Here is a 27,286-nt window from a genome sequence, read left to right on the forward strand (position 1 = left end):
TCCTTCCATAGGTGTGCATATTGGTAAGTGCCTTCATATTGGTGGTTATGGAGAGTTTATTCTAGGTGGGAAAAAAATAATCACCTTTCACTTTATTCCCCTCTGGAGGAATGCTGTCCTGTGCTAAAAGGGCAGAGCACAAGAGCATCTCCCCCACCCTGCCTTACGTAGCACTTGCAAGAGAAACCAGAAACTGTCCCACGAGTTAATGCCAAAGATGCTCAGAGCCATTACTGCTGATGGGAGCCTCCTGCATTGCCAGACCTCCACACTATTGACTGTTTCTTGCATTAGCCAAGTCCCAGCAGCACACAATGGCCCTTTAAATACAATTAGTGCTGCTGCTAATGGAAGGCAGTAGAGTTAAGACCCTTGGCCCAAGGCAGAGGCAGATACAGCTGCTGTACAACTTCCTCCAGGGAAATCACTGGCTCAGGTCAAGAGTGGTGGGGGGTAGGGAAGGTCTTTCCCTGCACTTGCAGCTGCAGAAATCTTGGCCACTTCTTCTTTTTCCTCCTTGCAGTTCTCCTGCAGGGTGAAAGGTACTTGCTCATCTGTCCAGCTGTTGCTTTGGATTACATTAGAACAAATCCCATCCATATTCACTTTATTTTTATTAATTCAGTTAGCCATGATAAAACAGAAATGCAAAGAGAACCTTTAAAAAACAAAGGGGGAAGAATGAGATACCAACTGAACCTGACTACGGAGGCTGCACAGTGTCCCAGCTTCCAGCTGTATACCATTCAGCTTGCCACCTAAAAGGATACAGGGCACCTACAACAACATGGAGGCAGAAGAAAAGGGACTGCTGCCTTTCTCAACTGTCTTTTAGGTGGCGTCCTTTCTCCAAAGGCAGTAACTGGCTGTGACTAATTACTGCGGTATTGGAAGGGGGACAAGCTGGGGAGGCCAGTGAAACAAGATAGGTATCCCTGCGCTGTGCCAGGTCTCCAGCCTATTTGCCTGGGTGAAAAGGTCCAGTCAGTCTCCCCTCAGCAGTACAGCCACCATGCCACCTGCCTAAGGGGCAGGGGGACCAGTGTGATGGCTTGACTATTCTTGGCTAATCAGAGCCAGATGCAGACTCTGCTGAACTGGGTGGTGTGCTGGCAATCTCCTCCTCATCAGAGTCCTGGAAGAGAAAGTGACACAAGCGTGGTTAAGAATATGGATGACACGTAGGGTTAGATACATGTTTTACAGGTTCTAAATTAAAAGAATCATCTCCAAAAAGGAAAGCTAGCATTTCCTGCCTCGATGCCTATTTTAAGGCACTTGCAGACTGAGGTCTGGACAGTCACCTCATCCAATCTGGTGATGTGCAGGTAGGTGAAGAAGTAGTGATATGCTCCACACGCTCCATCCAGGGAGTCTAAGAAGAGGGCCACGCCACACACCAAATTGCAAGAGAATCACTTTAAAGAATAAAACGTTCCGTACTCTGTAAACCCCAAGTACCATAAACAGATATTCAACGGCGAAATGCAAATCTAATGCATTGTCTCAGATAAACAAAGGCAGAAGCAATCGAGATTAATTCTGAGTGCAACAAACTACAACCTTTAGAAGGATGATTATATACCAGCAGCTTCTCTGCAGCGAGCCCAAGCGTTGAAAAAAATCCTGGATAAAACTGGGTAATGCATTTTTCCATTTTTTGTTTTGTTTTTAGTCCACAGCCATCATCGAGCACCCACCTCATTTTATTTTACAACCCACCTCCTTCTTGTCTTCGCCTGAGGAACTTTCATCGCTGGACACAAACTCCTTGCTCTTGAAGCTGTCGCCTAACTGTTTAGGAGGGTTCTTGCTAGCAGAAGATTTTACGGGTGTTGCTGCCCTCTTCTCTGTTCTGCCCTTCCCTGGTTTATCTGGCTTTTTCTTTTTGGCTTTTTCTCTGTACCCATGAGAACACAAACAGGTTTCTGCAATGGCAGAGTCCATTTGGTTTAGGAGAGAAGGGGTTGGGGGAAAGGTCGCTGTATAACTGCTCACCGCTTAGAGCTGTCCAATTTGCTCCCCTCACTGTAGTCCTTCATGGCCTTCTCATAATCCCGCTTGGCTTCTTCAGCTTTGCGCTCCCATTCCTACAAGCCAAACAGCCAGTTCTACATACCTCTTGTTCAAGCTGCATAATCCCTCTTTCCCATATACGCATACATACATGTTAATGCCTATAATACTCCTACTAACCCCTCAGTATACCCTATCCCAAATGCCATGGAAGCTGAAATCTAAATATCAAAAGCTACATTTCAAAATCCCAACTCCTTTAAATCAATAGTGTTTCCCCCTCAGGTTCATTTGTGAAGGTTTTGAAGTAGGTCAGTTCTAGACTCAAAAGTCCATGTGAGTACTCCTGTGGGAATGCCTCATGATCAGGAAAGGATTGCTGGGCCCTAGAAAGTAACGACATGCAAAACATTTGAAGGGCCAAAGATTTCAGTCTTGGAATAGACTATATTCTGATCTTACCAGAAATAGACTATTACGAATTAGACATTCAGATGTTTCTGGGGAGGCAGGAAAAGCACATTATGGCCTTGAAACATTTTGATCTTGAAATGGTTTGCTTACCTCTAGTGAATAGCTCTTGGTGCCCTGCAGAACAGTGCAAAAGTAGCAGCTCTGCTATATCCAGCACGGAATCTCATCAGGTCCAGGAAGCTATTTCCCCAAATCCCTGGCAATACCAGTGTAGACCATTGTTTGTTTATTTGATTAGATCCTGCCTTCTGTTCAGGAGTTCAGGGAAGTGGACACAGTGCTTCCCCATGCAATTTCTCCCCAGATCAACTCTGAGGTAGTTTGGGTTCAGAGAGGGCAACTGACCCAACATCATCCAGTGAGCTTCTGTGGCAGAAAGTTGACTAGAACTGGGACTTCCCACCCTAGCCTAACAGCTTAAGCACATAAGCTCCTCAGATTTTCAGATAAAAGTATTTCCCTGTCTTGCTGGGTACTGATGGGGACTGAATCTAGGGCACTGTGCATGCAAGGCGTATTCTCTCCCACTATGTTTAAGGACCCCAACGATCATAATTTCAGAAATGTCTATCATGTCTCACGCGTCTCGAGACATTGGTTCTATTTTTAAAAACTCAAACATGTAATTTAAGGAATTGTGCATCTTTGTACTTAAGTGGTGCACAATTTGGGATTTATTACTAACACAACACCTTTCCAGAAAAAAACACAAAACGTTCATTCCCATCCCCACAAAATGGGGTTCCATTCAGCACCATCTCTTTACCCACCTCTTTCTTCTCTTTTGACATTCCTTTCCACAGTTCTCCAGCCTTCTTGGACACATCAGTGACGCTCATGCCAGGACTGTCTGATCTGATCTTGTCACGATTAGCATTGAGCCAGAGCATGTAGGCAGATAAAGGCCTCTTTGGGGCATTGGGGTCTTTCCCTTTCTTACCCTGGGAGGGAGGATGACAGAAGAAAACCAAGAGAAAAGCATAACCATGTAGTAAAGACAACCCTCCTTCCCAGTCTATCTGACAGATAACTTAAAAGATGCATCCCTTCTGACCTGCCTAACTTTGCATGCCTCTACTTTCAAATAAATGGGATAGTCAGCTTGTTTCCAACTCTAAAGACTACCACTCCAGCAGCTCTCTGCTATGTGAGCTGGTTCATGGGCAAGAGTCTCCTTTAGCTCTCTCCACCATCTGAATGGAGACAGCCTTCCCTACAACCATGGGAGGGGGAAGGCAACCATTTTGAGAGACTGGGCATGCTGGGAATTTGCAGTACCTGTCATGGGTCCTCCCAAGAGAGGCTCCATTGACAGAATGATTGCCAATGAAAGTGGCCAATCACAAAACACTCATTTACTAGAAATACCATTTATAGAAGGAGCCCCAAGATATTTTTTGCAGCTTAATTCATGCTCTAGTGGATCCTGCACTGAGTAGGCAGTTGCATTAGATGACCTCGATGGTCACTTCTGAATCTATAATCCTGAAGCCTTTCTTGGTACACAGAAGCCACTTCTGTACGCCTTCCAAAACTCTCAGCTATGATATTGAAGCCTCAAGAGGGTCTGTTTCAAAGGTTAATCCCTTTTAATCATAAAAAAAAGAAAGTCTATATTAAATTCATTTTTACACTAATTCAGATATAATTTGAGGAACTGATTTTATCTTGGAGGTTTTCTCTTCATTTAGTTATTCTTGCCAATAGTCTCCATTCTCTGGAGACACAGAGGGAGGTGACACAATTAAGTCATATATGAAGGCTCTCCAACCACCGAACACTCCAGATTGAGAGCCAGGTCAGCTCCTCTGAATAAGACGGTGTCTCTGGTGATCTCTGAGTGACTGAAGGGGGTCCTCAGTAGGATACAAGATGGTTCTAATTATGCTCAATCCAATCATTATTTTGTCTGACAGACACAGATGCATCTTCAGTTCCATTTTCACCTCAGACTGTTTCTTGCGGGGCTTCCGTTCTTTAACAATTTTGGCTTTTTTGGCAGGTTTCTTCTTCTCATCACTGTCCCCTTCATTACTAGAAGAACTAGCAGAGGCGTTGGTATCAAACCTGTCTCAAGAAAAAGTCAGGAGGGGTGGGTCAAAAACCATTAGCAAGTAAGTGTGCGCATATGCAGGCACAGCCATTCACAAGCTTGAATCACTTCCCTATCCTAATAAAATCTCAGACCTAACCTACAATTCCTGACACTTTATACCACAGGATCACTGTGTCAAGAACAAATCCTATAAAGAATTCTATACAATCAGTCTAGAAGAAATCAGGTAGTAGTAGTTTTTAAAAGCTCACATACTACAAATTGTCTGTAGGCTGAGTCATGGCAACTGGATTTCTTTCTTTTGGGTAGAAACGTTTTGCTGCTTGTCCAAGCAGCTTCTTCAGCCTGGGCAAAGGTTGGTGAGGGGACTCCATATATGTCTTCCAGGGTGGCTGCATTGTCCCTACACCTGAATGGCTGTAGGGACATGTAGCTGGAAGACATATATGGGGTCCCCTCACCAACCTTTGCCCAGGCTGAAGAAGCTGCTTGGACAAGCAGCAAAACGTTTCTACCCAAAAGAAAGAAATCCAGTTGCCATGACTCAGCCTACAGACAATTCCACCTGGATGACTGAGATTCTTCATCGACTTTACTACAAATTGTTACCCACAGGAGTGTAACAAACTACACACAGTCCTTCACAGAAATGTTTTTCTTACAAAGCACAAAGGTGCAGGTATCAAATCACGATTTTATTTATTTATTTAATAAATCTATATGGCTGCCCAACTCACACACACTGGCTCTGGGCGGCTTACAAAATTAAAATCCACAATATAAAAAACCCATCTACCCCCCCATGGTGGCTACAAACACATTAATGTTTGAATTGAATTAATGAAAGAATCAAGAGGAAAAAATGACTTTCAGACTCACTCTTCTATTTGTGCAAGTATTTATTTTTCTTTTCCGAAACCCGTCAAACAAATCTCCCAAATAAGTAAAGGAAACCACTCATAAACATTCCCTTCTAGGCAGATTGGCTTTACTGACATCAGTGCTTGCCTCCAAGCTATTCTCCAGCAGGTGCAAGGAGCACATCCACAGCTTTCTAGAGCTCATGATCTTCCTGAAGATACAACCTTTACTATACCATATGACTCCTCCAGATGAAATTACTTCAATACGGCAGCATCACTGTAAGATTAATTGTCCTCCAATTATACAGTCAGTTGCCCTAAAATTGCAGTTCTGAAAGTCGGCTAAGGGATGGATGAAATAAATTCCAATTCCAGTCTTACCTCATTCCTACAGTGCCTAGGAATTATGGTATTCCTACAGTCGAGCTCGACTCTTCTCCCTTCCCTTTCACTGTATTACTGCAGTCATTCTTAGCACAGATATTCAGTATTTCTCTCTTGGAAATATTTTAATCTCGAGATTTTCCTGTTTCTGCATTCTAAGGCGTGAATAGGCAGTTTAGTGTCTTCCAAATACTTTGGACAACAACTTCCCCAAGCCCCAGTCTTCAGGATTAATGTTCAGAGGTTACGGGGATAAGAGTCTGGAGGGCACCAGGTTGCATATTTTGGTTCTAACCTGGACATAGTCACCTAGTGTTCACTGCAAGCCAAAGCAGCACCAACACTTCTAAAAATATTTATTGTTTGTAACATTTGTAGCCTGCCTGTGATTCAGGAGCTCAAGATGAGGTATGAATCTAATGTCACTAGGTAATACTTTCGTTACTTAAACAACACTAAAGTGTACCACGGCATCATTCATACACCACAAACATTACACAAGGGATCTCTGACCATCTAATTTTTTTTTTAACTTACTCTTCGGCCACATCCTCCTCCTCCTCTACAGGATTGAACGATTCATCTGGAAAAAAAGAAGATCCTTATTTCTAATCCAAAGAAATTAACAGGGAATGCAAAGTGTTTGTGTGTGCCTAAGTGAGAGAAGAGATGGAAAGATCCTAGCTGCAAGTAAAAGCCATTTGGAGAAATCAGGCCAGCCGCTGAAGGAGCGCACTCACCTGTCTCCTCTCCGGAGTCCTCACTGCTGTCATTTGCATGCTCCTCCCGGATCTTGCCCTCCTCCTTCATCCGCTCCAAGTAGGCATCATGGGAGTCTTCATCAGAACCATCATATTCGTCATAGGTCACATTCTTCATGCCCTAGCAACACACACAATGGGCTCCATGGATGCTAACACAAGGGTTCCACTTGCCACAAGCAGACAAAAATTCTTCAATTGCTTTTACACCTAAAGCATGCAGAGATTCTACACCTGTAACTCCCACCATGCTCCTAGACACACAAACTGCAGAGAGGAGGTTTCTGGTACACAAGTCCCGCAAATGCCTCAACAACCGATTACATGCTGCTTCCCAGAGTCTGCTAAAACACCCTTACCCTCCCCAGGGGAAGGGAGGAATCATGCTAGTGACTTGACAGTGGATTAGGTAGAAGCCACTCCTGGAGCAAAGCAGGCTACTGCCCCATCCCTGTGGTTCATGCAAGGTTATTCTATGGTGATTAGAAATGTTCACCACAGCCATGCAGAGGAGACCTGAACCAAGAGGAGGAAGAGGAGGGGACAATCGCACAGACCTTTTTCTTCTACAAGGAGAGAACAGAAATTGAGAAGGAAGAAAGCTCTGGAGAGAAAGAGAAACCCCCATCCCATCCCAAGCAGATCAGGAACAGGACTAGACAGCAATCGCCTTTCCTTGTTCTCTCTTGCCCACCCCCTGAAAAAGGTACCTCCTTGAGTCCTCGATTCTTGATGTTCAGTTTCTTGGCATTCACAAAGTCAAAGAGTTTGCCATATTCTTCTCTGCAGGGAAGAGAAATCATAGGAAGTATAATCTAGCCTAGGACCAATATTCACCTGCCTATGACAGAAGCAGCTCAAACAGGATCAATACAATTTTTTATTACTACTGCAGAGAACGAGGGGAGAGTGGGGAGAGAAGTGGTGGGGGTGATAGAGGAAAAGGATCAAGGCAAGATGAGGATCAAATGAAAAAACATTTGAAATCATGGGTCACAGCAGCAGACAAGCAATACAAACAGCAGGTTTTTTGAATCACAAGGGTTCTGCCAGAATCCTCTGAAATGGGAGACGGCCTACACACTACAGAGCAGCAACTGAGATGAATGGTATCCCTCAACAGCTCTGCTGGGTTGCATCCACTTACTGTCATGAGTACTGATGGCGAGCTGGAAGGGGCCTCTATCCAGGGGGGAAAACGCATGTGTAGTACTGAGAAATTAAGCAGCCATTCAAAGAGACACAGATCAGACCCGCCTTAGCTTTTGGGGTTTATCTGTCTGGGTTTTTCCCACGCTTCGTCAGTTTGTTAGGATTTTCTGTCTTATGTAGCAGTAATAAACACTAGAGACCTACTCCTCGTCTCAGCGTGATTTCTGACTGTTAGGACATCAATCCTAACAAACTCCTACTCCCATCGAAAGAGGGAGGAACAAAGAAAAATAAAGGAGAGACATTTGGAAAATGTCTTCGGAAAACCAGGAAATTCAGCAAGCCATCCAACAATTGGCAGCAGCCCTGTAACAACACCAACAAGTAGATCTCCAGATCAACGCATTACAAGCAGCCATGCTACAGCAGTTACAACAACCAGCTCCGATTAACCCACGACCGGTGCCAGCAGCAGCAGCAGCAGCAGCAGCAGCAGCAGCAGCAGCAGCAGCAGCAGCAGCAGCAGCAGCAGCAGCAGCAGCAGCAGCAGCAGCAGCAGCAGCTCCACCAATAGTCTTGAGATCCCAGGGAAGCCCACAGGACTCTTGCAACCCCTACCCACCCCCAGTCAGCCTTGGGATACAATCTCCATGGATTTCATCACTGATTTACCCCCGGTCCAGGGGCTGGCTTCCATACTAGTGGTGGTGGACCTGTTCACAAAAATGGCGCATTTTATTCCGTGCAAGGGCCTCCCATCTGCGCAAGCCACAGCGCAGTTGTTCATGGACCATGTTTTTAGGTATAGAGGCATGGTAAATCACTTGGTGAGTGACAGAGGCCCTCAGTTCACTTCCAGGTTCTGGAGGGCCCTTTTCCAGTCATTAGGGGTCCAGATCCACCTCTCATCATCGCACCATCTGGCTAGTAATGGGCAAGCTGAGAAAATTAACCAATGGTTACAGCAGTATCTCAGGTGTTACACCACTTATCAGCAAGACAATTGGCCAGCCCTGCTCCCCATGGCAGAATTTACATATAAGAACTCTGCGCAGTCCTCTACCAAGATGTCTCCTTTCCAAACACTCTACGGGGTTAACCCTCGGGTGTTGCCCACCTCCTCCCAGCAGGGAGCTGTTCCAGCCGCGGCTGATTTTCTTAAAGAGCAACAAGCCGCACAGGAGTTGTTAAAGGAGCAGCTGAACAGGGCAAAGAGTGCTTACAAGAGGGCTGCAGATGCTCGCAGACAAGAGGGGCCAGCGATTGCAGTAGGAGACAGAGTGTGGCTCTCTACCAAGTTTTTGACCTCTACCAGACCCCCCAAGAAGTTGGACTCTAAGTTTGTGGGCCCTTTCACTGTGGTACAGCACATAAATCCAGTGGCTTATCGCTTAAAGCTGCCAGCATCCATGAAAATCCATCCAGTCTTTCACAGAGCCTTGCTAGCCAAAGACCCTCCCCCAAGTGCCTTACGATCGCAACTGCCCCCCCCACCTCCAGTAATTGTGGAGGGGGAGGAGGAATATGAAGTTGAGGACATTCTGGACTCTAGGAGGAGGGGAAGGGGCATCCAATATTTCATACACTGGAAAGGGTACCCTGAGGAAGAGCGCACATGGGAGAATGCCAGAGATGTGCATGCACCAACAGTGGTTCATCAATTCCATCAACTTTTCCCTCACAAACCCAAGCCTCACACTCTACCGGAGATTCCTCACTTGGCTGAGCAGGCCGAAGAATCCCAAGCAGAGGAGTTCATAAGTTTGCAGTTTCCACCCCTGCCTGAAGCCTTGATACCAGTAACAGAGGAGGGGGAGGGAACCGCAGCCCTCCACCTCGGGCTTGCATTTCCCAGGGGGGAGGGGGGACGACTCTTCTAATTATCTAGCTATTTTCCAGCACAGCCACCTGGGCCAGAAGAGTTATCAGACCTGGAGAGCAGCACTGATTCGTCCTTGGAGGAGTTTTCCTTTGAAGACTTTCCATCGTTGCCCAGTTCCCATGGGAGCTTAGAAGGAGACATAGACTCTTATCAAACCTCTGGAAGGGAGGGGGCTGAAATGGAATGTGAATCTGGAGGGGAGGATGATGTCATGAGTACTGATGGCGAGCAGGAGGGGGCCTCTATCCAGGGGGGAAAACACATGTGTAGAATTAAGCAGCCATTCAAAGAGACACAGATCAGACCCGCCTTAGCTTTTGGGGTTTATCTGTCTGGGTTTTCCCACGCTTCTTCAGTTTGTTAGGATTCTGTCTTATGTAGCAGTAATAAACACTAGAGACCTACTCCTCGTCTCAGCGTGATTTCTGACTGTTAGGACACTTACCTCTCTATGCTGCTGAAAGTGTATTGTGTCCCCTGCTTAGTTTCTATCTCAAAGTCAAAGGAGCGTGTCGTCGTGGTCCCACGAGCAAAGTTGACAAAAGCAATCTCATCAAAGCGGATGTGAACAGGTGGCTTGTGCACATAGATGAAGCCACGTTCCAAAGGGTACAAGAGCCCTGAACTGGCCTTGTAGGAACAAGTGATGCACTGGGCTCCAGAATGTCTAACAAAGGAAAAGAAACATCAGTATTAATTTTGTTGAGCCAGATGAAGGTAGCTATTAGAAAACACAGGGACAGCTTATCAAACCAGGGAGCCCAACCATCCTATGTTACTTTACCACTTGGCTTAACCTGTTAGTAACCACGAGGAAAAGGTACTTAGGATAGATAGGCTCAATGTATGTACTACTGTGTTATTCATTGTACCCATAACCCAAATCTTTATGCCTTCTTTTTCACTTCTCTACCAAACACTGAAAGCTGATTACTCACAGTTCATCTGTTCCTACAATCAACATTCCTTACCCCATAAAGTTGCCTGGGACAGTGATCTTGCGGTTCACAAGGGCTTTCATGACACGACTGACCATCTCATATAGAGAGCCAGACATATTTTTGGTGAGCCGTCCCTCAAAGCGCTTCTCGACTTCATCCCTTTAAGTAGAGAATACAAATCAAGATACAGCCAGAATCCCCATGCGATATTAGGACACTGAGAAAACAGGTGAGCCTGGGAGTTGAGATAATAACAGAGAATTGATGGAGACATGCCCCGTTCTCTAACAGTTAGTTGTGCTGCTACCACATACATGACTATTTCACGTAAGTGGTCAATTTTTACAGTTATCTCCCACATACAAGAACATCCCTGTATGAACAAACACAGGACCAAATACAAAGGCTTTCAGGTTATTTGACTATGGTTGAAAACAATGTGTGAATCCAGCCACTGTGACTTATTTAAAAAGCCAAGGCCTAAGCAACCACGGCTTCCTGAGAAGTGTGAATCTTGACCATATAAGGGTACTTACTCATTCATGTTGAGGGTCAAGGAGATATCCTCATCCTTTGAGAACAGTAGAATAAGGAAGTGATAGCGAGTTTGGCCTTGCTTTATAGGAGGGTCTAAGCTGATCTGGAACAAAGCAGAGACAGCAGTAACTATATGTATGAATCCCAGTCCAGAAGAGCCATTCTGCTATGGCCCAAGTCCATTAAACATGCAGAAAGACAGTTTCCTAAGGAGACTGGTCTTACCCTCCAGCATGATAGAAAGAGAATATACAAACTGAGGAAATAGCTACCCAGAATCTCTCTCCACTCCTACTATAGTCCAAAAATACAAGAGAGATGTGAGTCCAGCCAGCCAGACATTATATTGAAAACAGGTAAAGGTAAAGGTTTCCCTTGACGTAAAGTCCAGTCGAGTCCGACTCTAGGGGGCGGTGCTCATCTCCGTTTCTAAGCCTTGGAGCCGGCGTTGTCCATAGGACGCTTCCGGGTCATGTGGCCAGCATGACTCACGGAACGCCGTTACCTTCCCGCCGAAGCGGTACCTATTAATCTACTCACATTTGCATGTTTTCGAACTGCTTGGTGAGCAGGAGCTGGGATGAGCAACGGGAGCTCACCCCGCCGCGCGGTTTCGAACCGCCGACCTTCCGATCGACAGCTCAGCGGTTTAACCCGCAGCGCCACCGCGTCCCTCTGAAAACAGGTAAGTTCCTATTATTTCTATAATAAACCAGAAGATTGACATTTATCTGGAATAATTAGAAACTATTAAAACTAGGAGAAAGAGGCCATTTCTGGATTCTTCCTTCCACCAGAAAGGGCTATCAACAATAAATAATTTGACTTTTGGATTTTAAATTAGTTATACAGGATTTAAGCAGTTAGACTCCCCCACAAAACACCAAAAAAGGCTTTTGAATGAAACCTATTTTGAGAAGCAATCACAGCAATTACTTCTCACAAGAAATACGTTGACTATGATTCAAAAATTCCTCACCACAAAAAACATCTGGCGCTGGTCTTTATGGGGAAGTAAGAAAAGTCGCAGAACAGTAGTATATGGGATTTTGTAATCAAACGTTTTGCCATGGAGGTGTAGGAAGGTAGGATAGATACGGATATCATAGCGTCCACGAGGAGTCAAGCACTGCAGTTCTCGGAAGATGCAGATAGCATCTCCAGTAGCCTGGATGACATCTGCCTTTGATAACACATTCTGGGCAAATGCCTGCAACAGCAATGAGAGTTTTATGAACAAGTGTTTCCTCCTCCATTGTCACCTCAACTCCAGGTTCAGCTTACCTCCACAGGATCCACACCATCCTCCTGAGTGGGTGGTACGTAGAAGCGGACCTCCATAAGTGACACCTCAGCATCATCATTCTGATGGAACTCCAGGGTCACCTCATTCTTGCCAGTTGTGCATTGGGACACATTACTGAGTGGGATTTCAAAAACTGGTTGCTCCCCAATGTCAAAAGAGAGAAGTTGCCCTTGCAAAAGAAAAAAAAGGGGGGATATTTTTTCACCAAAATATATTACCTTATTTCTCACATCCTGCTAAACCATAATGTGCTTAGCACATTGGCTTTGGTTTTGCATGATGGTGCAAACCGCTTGGTGATTTGCAAACTAAGGTTATATAGAAGGGGTGGGCAACCTTTTGACTGTTGGGAGCCACATTTAACATGGAAGAGAGGACCACACCAAGCAGGAAAATGATATAAAATGGATAGAACAGTATCAGGGCTGAAATTTTCAGTGTTCGCCTGCAGATTTGTTGGGGGGGAGAGGATTGGGGTTGGTCATTTTGTTTTTTAAATTATATAAGCCTATTTTACAGCACAAGCTGCCTCAAAAACAATGTCTTTGGTATTTAGCATCAAGGATCATAAGTTTTGGGATGCTGCAAAAAGAGGTTGAAAGTCATACGTGGTCCTGGTGCTATAGGTTTCCAACTTCTGGGTTATGACTTAGCATAATATGCAAATTTAGCCAATTGTTGCATATTTAATAAGCCATGATTACAACAAGCATCGCTTAAGCTTATATGTAAACTCAGCGACTACCTCATAGCCAACAGTCAATTCCTCCCCAAAATAACTAAAAAAAAAAACCCACCTCCATCTTCTTTTATTAGTGATGTTTCATTGAGTTCTGTTTCCAACTATCAACTTCTGTGGAGTGGGATATCATCTACAGTATAAAACTCACCTCCAAATTTGACTGTCCCCCAGTTCCAACCCTTCACACATAGATCTTTCTCAGCAAGCTCTAAATGAAAGTGGGTTTTGAAGAAATCTGAAAGTTTGTCAAACTCCTAAGGATGAAAAGTGAGTGAGATGGGTGGTGACTAAATTTGAAATATAAATAAATGAAAAAATGAAAACAGCCAATTTACACACCAGCAAGCTAAAGACATGTACATCAGTAATTTGAAGCAAGTCCCTTTTTGTACACTAGAGGAATTTAGATTATACTTCAGATATGAAATCACATTATAGCACAGGCCCTAAAAATATAATATTAAGAAACATTACGTGGGAGTTGAGCCGTTAAAAAAAAAGAATTACAAGGATCTGTGTATTTTACCAGCATCACTTCCTACAACAAATGCAAACATATGTAAGAAACAAAACAAAACTCTATTTTATCTTTAAAAACCAAAACTATACTTGCTTTGATTTAAACTGGGCTACTGGTGATTTTCATGGATATAACTATGACATTTTCCTGGCCTGAAAGAAAAGTGGTTTGCCATTCTTTCTTTCAGGATTTTTTAAAAACCTTCTCATTGAACCAAGAGCTCGAGAATGTCTAGGTTGTCTCCCATCCAAGTACAAAATAGGGCCAACTCTGTTTAGCTAATCAAAGTCAGCTAGGTGCTGTCACCTGCTGATGTAAGTATCTCTAGTTACAGCTAAATTAAAGGAAACAAGCATTGCTGCTACCAGTTCCATTCACGTTACAAACAGCAGTGTAAGATCCAAGGCTGAAAGGCACACTGGCATAATCAGATTAGATATCCAACTGCAAAATCTCTTGCTATAGTGAACACTCCAGTAGCAGATTTTAAAATAGCCTATCTTCAACTGCCTATCTGATTAAAACTCTGCATTCTTCTCTAATGCATCATGCTCAAAAACAAACCTGTATCAAAAGGGCCTTACCGTCTCTCTGAACCCATCATACTTGTAGACATGGCCACTCTTAGTAAGCAGTTTGAGGCCGTGGCCCAGTGCTACTCGCCTCCAGACACCCTCTGCCAACTCTGAGGCCTGGATGTTGTCAACTTTCCCAGTTTTGCTGTTCTTGAAAATCACACCTTGACGGCTTAGCCGCAGACGGCCATCATTCTACCCCAGAACGAACAGAAAATGTAAGAAAACAATACTGAATAGCAGATGAAAGCAGAGGATGGCACCTAATCTTTTTAGGCTAGGGAACACCAAAACAATGTTTCAAATTCCTGTTTAAAGAAGGAAGAAACTATTTCCTCCTCTAAATTAAAAAAAAAAACTTATGTCCTAAGTATCTTCATTCTTTCAAGAGCCTCTAAGAACCTCTTTAAAATTTAGAATCGCTGGCAGCAAGCATACATCCATATAGGTAAGCAGTTGCAGAAATCTGCACACATAATGCGAAGACCTAGTTTTCTGGGGAGCTTCATAACGCTGGGAAAGGTGGAAAGAGAGGGAAGAGGAGAACCAGCAGCGAAGTGGATGGACTCAGTTACAATGGTGATGAGTGCCCCATTGAAAGACCTGAAGAAGCAAGTTGGGGACAGATTGACCCAAGAGCACATAATCTATCAATCAATTTGCAGAAATTCCTTCTAACATTGTGCCCAAACAACTGAGATGTGGCCAGCTACATTTCTTATATATGCTTGATCCCACCTACATTGGACATGCAGAATTCAGTACCATTGAAACCTAGGCTATAGACAAAGCTAAGCAGTGGCTTTCTCATCAATTAGAATAAGTAGATGTTTTTGCAGAATAAATGTTCTTGCAAACCTAATAGAGTGGACCATTGTTCTGATTCAACTTAAATTAATGCCTCATTATTCAATCAAAAAAGGAACCTAGAAATAAAACATGGCAATTTGTTCTTGTTTGATATCCCAAATGCCCTCACTATGTCTATACTGCCATTTGAAGATTATTTTTCTGAAGATACTCTAGACATCAATAGTATGCTTAATCAATTAGCATTATCTCCCATGCATCATACACTTTTAACTTGTAACTGTAAAGCCATGTAGTTAACCTTCCTCTTGTATAAATGGAGAAAACATACAGCTTTTGAACAAACAATTCAGGATTATGGAGAACAGCATATTATCAATGACAAGTGCCACAAATGTCTTAGGACTGAAAACCAATATCAACATACACAGGAAGAGAAAGCTATTACTAGAAATCAAGCTAATACCAAAACAGTAGCACTGAGACATAGAATACTAAAACACAAATCACTCAGTAATTTTTAGAAGTTTGGATTAGTCATTTTTAAAGCTAAGCTAAACTAAACTGGTCCCCTATGCATTTTTACAGTGGTAATATCCTGAGTGATATACCATTACTCTGCTCAGTTAGGCTCAAAGTGGCATTAACAACATTAAATAATTAAAAAGCCCTTAAGATAAATATCATTACCATCAGCAATTTCAAGATACATTTTAGTGATTAAGGTACAGTAGCATCATGGATCCCACAATCCCTAAATCAGAATACTTGAGAGGCAAGGTCCATTCCGTTACAGAAATATGGCATGTTATCTACAAACCTAATCTTCATCCAATCATATAAATGTTTCTCATTTATTACAGTTGACATGCCCTCCCTGCAAATTACCAAGATCCATCTATTCAGAAATGTTACTACATCACTCACCATAGATCCCTTCACCTCTTGGTATATTTCATTGAACTCCAATGTATCTGCCATGCTGACAGCTCCCTGCCCACTATGGCAGGGGCTGGTGTCAGATCACGAAAGTGTACTGTTTAGGAGAAAGGTGTTGTGCAAGAAAACACACAGGACATCAAGCAGAAGTCTTAGTGACTGGCATATTCTACCCTGAGAGATGCAAAGGAAGCCCTGAGAAACCAAGAACACTGGGTCTCTTCTTTAATATATCTGGAAAGGAAACAGATACATACAAGCATTTACCACCAAGATAAAAACAAGCAGTTTCCTTTTGCCCTTGCAAACCAAGCACTCTCTTCATGCCAAACCAGCTGTAATAACAGTATCCCAGTGCAGTTTCAAAAAAGTCAACATGGAACTTTATTAAGTTGTCCCAACACCATGGAGCCCACAAGAAATTTACCTGCCTTCCAAGACAATTCTTTATTGCCCTTGCCAGTTCAGAAGTGAGTCAGGAAGATTTATTTAGAGCTACGTATAGCACTTTTGCCCCACCTGGGAATGGCAGTCCCCCAACACACCGGATGGGCTCCAGGTTAGAAGAGATTGATGTCAGAGATCGCAGCTCTAAAGAGCCGGCGAGCGCAGAGACGCAGACATAAGGCCCGCCTCCACCACAACACCGGCAATGCGTGGCCCAGCGGTTTCATGCCCAGCCGTGTTGCAGCCGCCACGACTCCCGGCCCAAGCCCCGCATCACTCACCCCTCTCGCCAGACACAGTTTCCCGCCTGCGCAACACGAGTCCCAAGCAATCCCCTTCAGCTGCCACCGGAAACCAACCTCACTTCCGTCCTCCGAAGCCACAGACCGATAGTCTCTCCTGCGAGGCTTCGAGCTGCATGGTAAACTTCCGATCAAAAGGGACGGCTGCTCTGCACTACGTTTCTCTATGAATGCAGAATAATTCCACTCTAGCCCTTCGCGTGTCTATGGCCAAAGTCTTGGAACACCTTCGGGTTTCAAGCGCACAAAAGCGGGGTTGGGTTTCTGGAGGGAGGTTATCCTTTGTTTTCCTAGAGTCTGAAGCCCTGGTGGTGAGAGGCGTCAGTATTTTCTGTAGGCACCTAGAAGAGAGTATAGCCTTGCCTTTCTCTTCTAACTTGGCAAGGACGTGTTCAGACTAAAGCCTCCCGTGTTAGGCATAAAGCCGTTCTCACTGAAAGCATTTTCCCGCCTTCTCTGGCAGGATGGTTGGATAGGTGACCATTTGCCTGGAGGCTGTGAGCTATTGAAACAGGATTTTGCCTAAAGAAAGTTAACAGGCAAATATAGTAATGCTGTAAAAATGCATACGCCATTAAGCAGTTCCGTTTCAGGGCAAGCACCATTACACAACGTAGAAAGGGAGTAAGAAATAGCTGAAGAAAGTCAAGGCGTAAGAAAATAAAATAGAGGTAGATCTAGTTTGCACCAATACTCTATATATCTTCTCATTACAACTCATCATGCTGCCATCACGCCCATACACCACTTCTCGCTACAACGCTTGCCTCTCATTTTCAGGATTTTATCAACTCCATTCAACCACAACTTTCTTGCCAGTCTTCCCCTGCTTCTGGCCCCCTTCACCTTTCCTTTATATATTTTGCAGTCAGCCCTCATTCATTCTCTCTGTATGGCCAAACTACTTCAAGATACTTCTTTCATGCCGGTCACTCACTTTTGCATTAAATTCATATTCATTCATTCATTCATTCATTCTTGACCCACTCTTCATAAGTACCCCATTCCACTACATCCAATTTTTCTTTCTCTCTTGAAATACCCAACTCTCACTTCCATAAACATAGTGGGCAGAGACACAGCCATTTTTACTTCTTTAAACAACATTAATTCTTTTTCACAACAGGCCACATACAATCCACTACTTTACCAGAATTTGTGTATCTTAAAATTTCTACATCCAGTTTTCCATTTTTAGAAAACATTCAACCAAAGTACTCAAATTCAAGCATTTGTTCAAGTCTTTTTGCCATTTATGTAAAACTTGCAGTCATTCACTGCTTTCCTTGTTAAATACAACTAGTCTGGTAACTGAAACGTTAATTTTCAGTTTCATACTCCTCTTGCATCAGACTGTTTACTTAATGTTCACTACTTTACTTCTATCATTCAGAGTTTCAACCAGCAACAGAAAATTGTCTGCATACAAAAGTACATTACATGAACAATTTATATCTCCAACCAACACACTTTTAACATCAGCACAGTATACATTTATCCATCAGCATATTAAATAAACTAGGAGACATCACAATCCTTGGGAGAAGAGCAATGACAAATCTCGATAAAATAGTTAAGAGCAAAGACATCACACTGACAACAAAGGTCCACATAGTTAAAACAATGGTATTCCCAGTAGTAACATGGCTGCGAGAGCTGGACCATGAGGAAGGCTGAGAGAAGGAAGATCGATGCTTTTGAACTGTGGTGTTGGAGGAAAGTTCTGAGAGTGCCTTGGACTGCCAGAAGATCAAACCAGTCCATCCTCCAGGAAATAAAGCCAGGCTGCTCACTTGAGGGAATGATATTAAAGGCAAAACTGAAATACTTTGGCCACATAATGAGAAGACAGGACACCCTGGAGAAGATGCTGATGCTAGGGAGAGTGGAAGGCAAACGGAAGAGGGGCCGACCAAGGGCAAGATGGATGGATGATATTCTAGAGGTGACGGACTCGTCCCTGGGGGAGCTGGGGGTGTTGACGACCGACAGGAAGCTCTGGCGTGGACTGGTCCATGAAGTCACGAAGAGTCGGAAGTGACTAAATGAATAAACAACAGGAGACATCACACACTGTCTTATTCCCCTTTCAGCGTTGAACTGAAGTATTAAGTATTCCATTTATTCTCAGGCATTATATACTTCCAACATATACTGCTCTAATCACATATAGCTAACCTTCAACCCCATTTTTTGGCAAAATATTCTATAATTCAAGTCTTTACCAGTTATCATATGTTTTCTCTAAAGCAACAATCATCCAACAAAACGTCACTCTCAGATTCCTACATTTCTCAATGACCCACTGAAAAGTAAAAGCACAAACCTGCACTGCCTTTCCCAAATTTTGATCACTGTCACCTTTTGTGTTCTTTCAGTCAGAATTCTGCCAAACACTTCTCAAACACACTTAGAAAACTAACCCCTGTGTCATATTTGCATTCACTCATGCTACCTTTCCTGCTAGGGAGGGGAACAGTAGCAGCATTCTTGCAATCATCAAGCAGAGATGCAGTTCTCACACATACATTAAGCAGGTCACACTGTCATTGCATAAACAGACTACAACCATATTTTAACATGACTCCATTTATGCCATCTATACCTAATGTCCTACCTGGTCACCTCACGGCTTGACTACTGCAACACACTCTATATGTGGCTGTCCTTGAAGACCACTGGGAAGCTTCAGCTGGTCCAGACTGCAGCAGTGATGGGCATGCCTCAGTATGCCATGTAACACCTCTGCTTTGCAAGCTGCACTGGTTGCCAGTTCGCTTCCAGGTGTGATTCAAGGTGCCAGCCACTACCTATAAAGCCCTACATGGCATAGGGTCTAGTTACTTGTGGGACTGCCTGTCTCCCATTGTATTTGCCCGACTGGTTCAATCTGGCAGGGTTGGCACGCTCAGGGTTCCATAGATTAAACAACGCCACCTAGTGGGGCCCTGCAAGCGTGCCTTGTCTGTAGCAGCACCTGCCCTCTGGAATGAGGATTTGAACAGCTTCCACCCTGCTGGTGTTTCAAAGGGCCTTAAAGACCTGGCTCTTCGCCCAGGCCTTTGGAGCAGATGATTGATGCCCCTTTTTTACTTTCTGTTCCCGTCTGGATTTATGTTCTTTGCCATCATTGTTCTTCTGTCGTGTGCTGTTTGTGTTGTGTGTATGTGTCTCTGTGTGTGTGTTTCCATTGTTCTTCATTTTTAAATGTTTTAATGACTGTAAGCTGCACAGAGTCAATGGGAGTCAGGCTGCTTATAAATTTATATTATTATGGTTGATCACACAGCCAGATTTTTAGACTGGATTTGGCATTTTTGTCTACCTATCGAGTCCTTCCCAAGGACCTGGGATAGGCAGATGTTGTTTAATAATATTTAAGGTATCATCGCAGGAGGTAAGCTGTCCCAAAAAAAGCTGCCTTTTGCAATTGACTGGTGGTGATTTTGTCAGTGTCGATGGTGTTCAAGTGGTGCTCCAGATGTTTTGGGATTGCACTCAAAGCACCGATTACTATTGGTAAAATCTTTGCTTTCTTTTGCCACAGTCATTCTATTTGCAGGTCTTTATATTTTGTAATTTTCTCCAGTTCTATTTTTTTCCCCAGTTCTTTTTCTTCAGGTATTCCAATGTCCACTATCCAGACTTTTTTGTCTTTCTTATCAACAATTGTTAAGTCTGGAGTGTTGTGTGGCAGATGCCTGTCTGTTTGAATTCTAAAGTCCCAGAGCACTTTAGCTTCTTCATTTGAGTCTCCTTGAAAGATTCCTCTCTTAAAGTTAACCTCTCCCAGTCTATCACTATTGACCAGCAACTGTATCTTCCATTGTGCCATTGATCTTTGCAAAAAGTTTCTGATGTTTCTATTGATTCCTGTTATTTCTAGGCATTTGATTATCCAGTCATGTGGCAGGGAGTCAAATGCCTTCTTGTAATCAATCCAAGTAGTAGCTATTACTATTACTGCTACTATTCAGTACTCTCACAGCATTTATGACTTCCTTTTCATCCATTTCTTCTTGGACACTAACATGTTTCACCCCAAATTATTTCACTTTTATTTTTAATTCTACAGTAATGACTTTGATGTAGGCACCTTGTTTAGTCCTCTTCACCCATTTCTAAAACACTTTTTAAAATTTCCATCAAAATCACTTTATAGTTTCACTGCCTCTTTTAATTTTAATTGTTCCATGCTCTCTTTGACTGCCACCACTACTACAACTAGCAGTGATGTTATCAAAAATAATTTCATGCAAAGTATAAAGGAAATTGATCTCAAAGGCATCTTTCAAGAATTTGTACTGGAGATCAGAAATTATGATCAGAATAACTAAAATACAATGTTTGGATCCATTAGCTTTTAAAAATCAATGGTTTATCGATTTTATTGCTGGTTGGTTAAGGGCAATTACTTAAGCAGATTTGTTTGTTGGTTTGTTTGATGTATACCTGCATTCATTTGATATTCAAGGTTACACCAGGTTAAAGAGGAAATATCCGCAGATGTAGGTGGCCCTAACATCCACAGCCACTCAGTCTTGGTAGAATTGAGTTGGAGATGGTTCCTCCCTATCCAAGCCGCACAACCCCCAGGCACTAGGGCAGTACTTCAACAGCTGCACCTAGCCAGCCTTGAGGTCAAAAGATATAATTGGGCATCATCAGCATACTGTGATACCAAACCCCAAACCAGGGAATGACCTCACCCAGCAGTTTCATACAGATGTTGAATAGGACAGGAAAGAGAGTTGAGCCCTGTGGCATCCCTCAAAGAAGGGCCCAAGGGAGCAACTTCTCCACCACAACAAACCCCAGCTGAAACTGGCCCTGAAGGGAGGAAGAGAACCACCATAAAACAGTCCCCCCATCTTGGGACCCTGCATTTTCCCCCTCTATGATAACAAAAGTTTGTATATGTTTACTGCACTTCCTGGCAGTATTCAAAAGACTGACTCATTCAAAAGATTATTGTCTTCCCTGAATAGGTCTTCAATTCTTTACCAAAGGGGTCCACATAACACAACAGTGTGATGTGTTTTGTTCTGTCTTACTGTAGTATTGTAAACCATGCTTTATGATTGGACAGACTGCACCAAACCCAGTGTGGTTTATTTAATAAGCCAGGATCAACTAAACCATGAGTTAGGTCTCATCCACAGAGCCCCAGAGGCTGTGCTTTCCTCTCATCCTCAAGAGGAACCTTGAAAAATATGGGTCTTCTTATTGAATAGGGAAGTGGCACCAAGTCCAGAACTTTTCACATGCATCGTCTTCAAAGTACACACAGCCCTCTTACGCAGGGCTTCTTCAAAACGCTGTTCCATGTAAAGCCACTTTGTGGTCTTTATTCTTTCCAGACTCAATCTTAATCTGAACCTGAAACAAAAAATGCATTGTTTGTTTTCTTTCTACACATATTTCTACCTGGGGCAATAATTCTCAAACTGACAAAAGAGATCTGGAGCATAAATGTTTTACCAGCTTAAAGTAACTTTCCAGAGGGGAGATTCACTGCAGTTGCTCTCCAGGGAATTGCTCTCAACTTCCCTCTGTTAGATCAGGGTAGAGATATATTATAGGAGAAGCACCATCACTTAATTTTTGCTCAGTCTAACAGTAAATCTCAGTTGCAATAGATAAATAATTCCTGAGCTGTGAAAACATTGGGAAACACTTCTCCAGAGTGACAAGATGTGGAAAAAAATCATATACCTTTAATCATTCAGGTTGGATTTTGTCAATTGTAAAAGAGACAGGATTGTCTTTTGAATTTGATTTAAAATGTTTGATTTAAAACATTTTCTCCATGCTTTTCCTTAGCTTAAAAAACCATTCAAAGAACAACATAAAAGAAAAGGGTGATAATGCTACTGGTTCATCCACTTTTTCTTCTTCTGATCTTGTTGTGACTCAACGGTTGACAATAACAAATGTTTAATTTACTGATCATCCAATGTTACAGAAAAAGAAGCTGGTCAATGTAAGGCCTAAAAAAGAGGTTACATTTGCTTATTAATATAAATATTAGTTTATGTAATATTTTTAATCAATTGGTCCCAACCATTTCAGCCTAATACTTAGTTTGGCTTTTATTATTTCCTGTTGTCAGTTATATGTAATTGACCCTTTATTATGCTTGTGCAACAAATAATGCCACTAAGTTACCATCACTGTAATTTTTGACACAGATGATGTGTTAAAGCACTGTACAAATGATGAACTTTTTTAGTCATTTCACATTTTTTCCTGCTGTACCTATACATATTTCTCCTTAGTTTTTCTAGTAAAGTTGGATTGTTCAATAAATATACATGGAAGTGTTTGTAAGAGATGTCCTTAAAATTATATTGTACGAGCAGGATCCCTTTCACTGATTCTGCTACAACTCCTCAATCTGTATTTCTTCCTGGGGAGAGTCTTTGACAACAGTCCCACATTTAACATATATTTGACATAGCCTTGAAAATCACATCTTACATTTCCCTTATGCTGCTAGACAAATTACTGTATGTATTTCATAAGTTTCTGCTACTGAGAACTATCTGAGATAACACATTCCTAAATCTGCTATGAAAATGATTTGAGTTGATCAGATTATAGAAGCTGAAGATCTAGAGATACCGAGGTGATAGAACAGTGTAGGAAAATCCTGATTTAGCATATATTAATGCTTTGACATTCATTTCAGTGGTTACTGATCATTTTTAGATTGCAATATAATTGCTATGTATAGCAAAAACATTTTCTACAGAAATGCAGAACTAGAGCAAAACCCTATACCTGGCATATGGAAATTAGAATCTTTCAAAAAATCATTGGTTAACCTGCCATACACTTCTACTTATTAATAAGGACTGCTCTATAGTTCCCAGTTCCTGGGCTGACAAATTGTCCAGATGATATAGGCCTTATTAATCCTAGAGAGCCAGTTTGGGGGTAGTGGTTAAGAGCATTGGGCTAGAAAGCAGGAGACCATGAGTTCTGGTCCTCCCTTAGGCACGAAGCAAGCTGGGTGACCTTGGGCCAGTCAGTCTCTCTCAGCCCTAGGAAGAAGAAGGTAAGGGCAAACGATACCGAAATCTTGCCAAGAAAACCGCAGGGACAGGCAGTCTCCACAGCTAATAAAGCACAACAGCAGGACACAGGGCACTTTCTTTGTACAGAAGAGGTCATTGATTCAATAATTCTGGAATCTTTTCTCTTGGGGAATACAACTGAACCAATGCACCAGCATTACATTTCATCTCCTCTGAGACTTGGATATCATAGAAATAGGAGGAAGAGAAGTAGCTGTTCTTAAGTGTGTACCTCTTTTATGCGCTTATCCAGCTACTGTATATTGAGCAGTTTTCAGTAATATAACCAGCAAATTTGGGCAAGATTCTTGATACTATATGCTTGATCCTGTCCTTTCTCGGCTTGGTGGAGTGACATCATGTCAAGAGGACTTATACTTTTGGGTTCCATGAAATGTATCATTTTTTTTAAGGTGCTCAACACCCCCCACTTCTTGTCACATCTGTTTTAACCAATATTTGAACTTTTTGGGGGGGGTCAAACTTGGATGTTAGTGGATGATCCCATGTGGAAACATTTCACACACATTTTATAGCAGTTGCACCGGTTATGTTTCCAGGCATAATTCACAGGGCTGGTAATTAACTTTCAAGCCCTGAAGAACTGAGGTTCCTCTTGCTGCACCTGTGGGAGATGAGCTTCTTTCCATGTCCCAGAGACTTAAATATTTCTGAAAAACCCTCCAATCATATTTTGGGAATAGTCTACAAAAATAATTCAGCAATTCACATGTAAGTCCAAAGGGGGAAAGTGTACAAAAATCACCAAATTATGAAGATAACATAAAATTGTCAGCAGGGATCAAAAGCACAGTAAACAGAGAGCCTACCTAATATAATTCTACTCTTTGTTCCCACACTGTCATTGCGCGTTCTACTTTCAAGCACTCACATGTATGCAGTATGCAGTGAACATGGGAATGTTTTCCTGCACTGAAGCTTGCACAACCCTGCTGTTGCTCTTCTAAGTCTCTTGATGCTTGCCCTTGTGATCCTGAAAACCAAGACATTTTCCTAATTGGGACTGAGGGCGAACTCAATGCCCAGGATGCCTCCCCACAAACTGGGACTGTCCTACTAAAACCAAGGAGCCTGCTCACCCAAGTGTGAGTGGAATGGAAGTAGGACCTGCGGTGTCCCAGGCCTGGAAAAAACTGGGCCTTTTGGCAGCAAGACACAGCAGAGAGAGAGTGGTTGCCAGCAGTGCTCTTGCCCACTTCTCCTGCTAACTCATAGCTGGCAGGAGAAGCAAGAAGGGAACAAGAAGCAGGTCCTTCAGCACCAGTTCTCTCCACAGAAGGGAGAATCAGGGAAGTGGGCTTTCTATGGCCAGTGATAATGCTGTGGAATTAGAGAATGAGCAGTGAAGGGATGGTAAGAGAAGAAGGAGAAGTTGGCTTTTTGGTACTAGTTCTCTTGGCACCAGAAAGAGCCACTGCCAAGCAAGGAGTGGTAACTGGCTTTCCAGTGGCAATGCAAAGGGGGGTGGGGGCAGTTCTTCAGTCAGCACTCCGTAGTAAAGACAGGGCCCACCTGATGGGTTTGCTTTATTGCAGGGCTGCTGTCTGCAGAGGCATCGCCTGCCAGAGTAGATCTGCCTGCCCCTTCCAGCTTTGGTGCTACAGTGCCAAAGCCTTACGGATGTTTTTTATTCCTGTCCAGTGGTCTTCAGGAAGACTGCTGGACACTTGTATTAAAAAGCAGCACCTAAGCCACATAGGAGAGCTGGTATCTGTGCCATGGCCCTGCTAACTGCAGAGCTTCTTCCACTGTATTTTGCTGCCTCTAGGGGCAAGGGAGAGCCAGGTTGATGCAGTGGTTAAGGCATCAGGCTAGAAACCAGGAGACTGTGAGTTCTAGTCCCGCCTGAGGCACAAAGCCAGCTGGGTTACCTTGGGCCAGTCACTCCCTTTCAGCCCTAGGAAGGAGGCAAGGGCAACCCAATTCCAAAACCTTGCCCCAAGAAACTGCAGGGACTTGTCCAGGGAGTCACCAGGAGTCAACACTGACTTGAAGGTGCACGCGTGCACATGCGCACGCACACACACACACACACAGGGGAAGGGAAGCACATGAAAGGGCTCTTTGGCCAAGCACCATTCCATCTTTTTAGTGCTAGGAGAATTGGCACCTCTAAGATTTGCTTCCCCTCTTTCTCACCCCTGCTTCTCCTACCACAGAAAGGGTGAAAAAGAGGAGGGGGCAAGGGCTTCTTTGCTGCCAATTCTCTGACTCCATGCAATGATCATGCCATTGGATAAGAGAACTGACAGCAGAAGACTGGTGGGTGTTCTGCTGTCCATGATTTGCCCCCAGAGGAGGCATTCCTCCCTGATTCTCTTCTCCCCCTGCTTCTCATGCAGATCTACCCCTTATTCTCCTTTGCTACTATGACATAATAGGGGCTGCAAGTGCAGTCAGCACTCCCTTAAGCCAGCTTATTTTTCCACCAGCTCTTAAACTTGATGGCAGCACTTTACTGCTGCCTCTCCCTTGGGAGGATGCGTAAGTGTCCTTGTCCCAACCACAGTGAGCTGGCTTTGCACTTTGGGAAGGGATATGCATTACTGTTACTGAGTTCCCACATGGCTAAGAGGTTGGACTGAGATTTGGGAGATCCAGGTACAAGTCCTACTCAACCAAAGGACTTGGGTGACTTTGCACCAGCTACTCTCTCCCTTATCATGCAGAGTTGCTGTGGTCAGGGCAAAATGAGGAGAGACCTATCATGTGCACAGTCTTGATCTCCCAGAGGAGAGGCAAGATATAAATGTAATGAAATTATAATAAACATTTCTACACTAGTGATTCATAGCATCACCAAGCCATTGTGATGGCAGTATAAAGCCTGCCTTCATTACAGATATATCACCAAAGTGATGACCATAGAAATCACTATTGTGGAAATGGTGAATATTAATATTTAAAAAGCACATGCACATACACTCTCATCCCCAGTAGGAACATTAATAGTCTAAACCTACTACTAATCTTTAGAAAGAGCCACACATGCTGCCTTCGAAAAGGAATCTGAATGATGAACCTGGAGACAGATATTCTCAATGGATATCCAGTTACTTAGCTCTGCTCACTATCATTCATCTGAAGCTCTTGGGAGGGTAGTGGAGACAGGATTGTGTTAGGACGCCTCCCATTTTTCAATTTTGTCTCCAAAGAAAAATATTCTTTAACCTTCCTCTTTTGTTGGCGATCCCTTCCCCCATTTCTGACTGTGTGAAGTTCCCAGCACTCACAGAAGCAGCGTCTGTGGGGCCGGAACACCACTCAAGAAAATGCAGCACTTGCGGATTCATTATTTAATGCTAGGATGTCTTCCATCTACATACTTGCTAGAATCCAATTTGTAACTGATGAGCTGGGAAGCCCCACCTTTCTCTGACAGCATCATTATAGTAGTCAGTGGAGATGGGAGCAAGATCTTATTAAAGGGGTCCCTGCCCTTCAGACTGGCCCAGAGTTGCAGCAGAGAAGAGCTGGAA

General features: G+C 43.3%; 1 protein-coding gene across 1 annotated transcript; it reads right to left on the reverse strand.

Annotated features, from left to right (window-relative positions):
- Nucleotides 1-595: 595 nt before the first annotated feature.
- SSRP1 (structure specific recognition protein 1) lies at nt 596-16,638 on the reverse strand. The gene is made up of 17 exons (XM_063289085.1): nt 16,478-16,638; nt 15,947-16,192; nt 14,219-14,404; nt 13,263-13,368; nt 12,351-12,541; nt 12,046-12,276; nt 11,066-11,169; nt 10,560-10,688; nt 10,034-10,255; nt 7,265-7,337; nt 6,534-6,675; nt 6,331-6,376; nt 4,437-4,557; nt 3,261-3,431; nt 1,999-2,090; nt 1,723-1,900; nt 596-1,135 (listed from the first exon to the last, which is right to left on the reverse strand). Exons 2-17 carry the CDS (start codon nt 15,998-16,000, stop codon nt 1,067-1,069), a joined length of 2,115 nt encoding a protein of 704 aa, XP_063145155.1. The 5' UTR covers nt 16,001-16,192; nt 16,478-16,638; the 3' UTR covers nt 596-1,066.
- Nucleotides 16,639-27,286: the final 10,648 nt, after the last annotated feature.

The sequence above is a fragment of the Candoia aspera genome, chromosome 1 (genome assembly GCF_035149785.1).
Source record: "Candoia aspera isolate rCanAsp1 chromosome 1, rCanAsp1.hap2, whole genome shotgun sequence".
In the NCBI taxonomy this organism is placed as follows: domain Eukaryota; kingdom Metazoa; phylum Chordata; class Lepidosauria; order Squamata; family Boidae; genus Candoia; species Candoia aspera.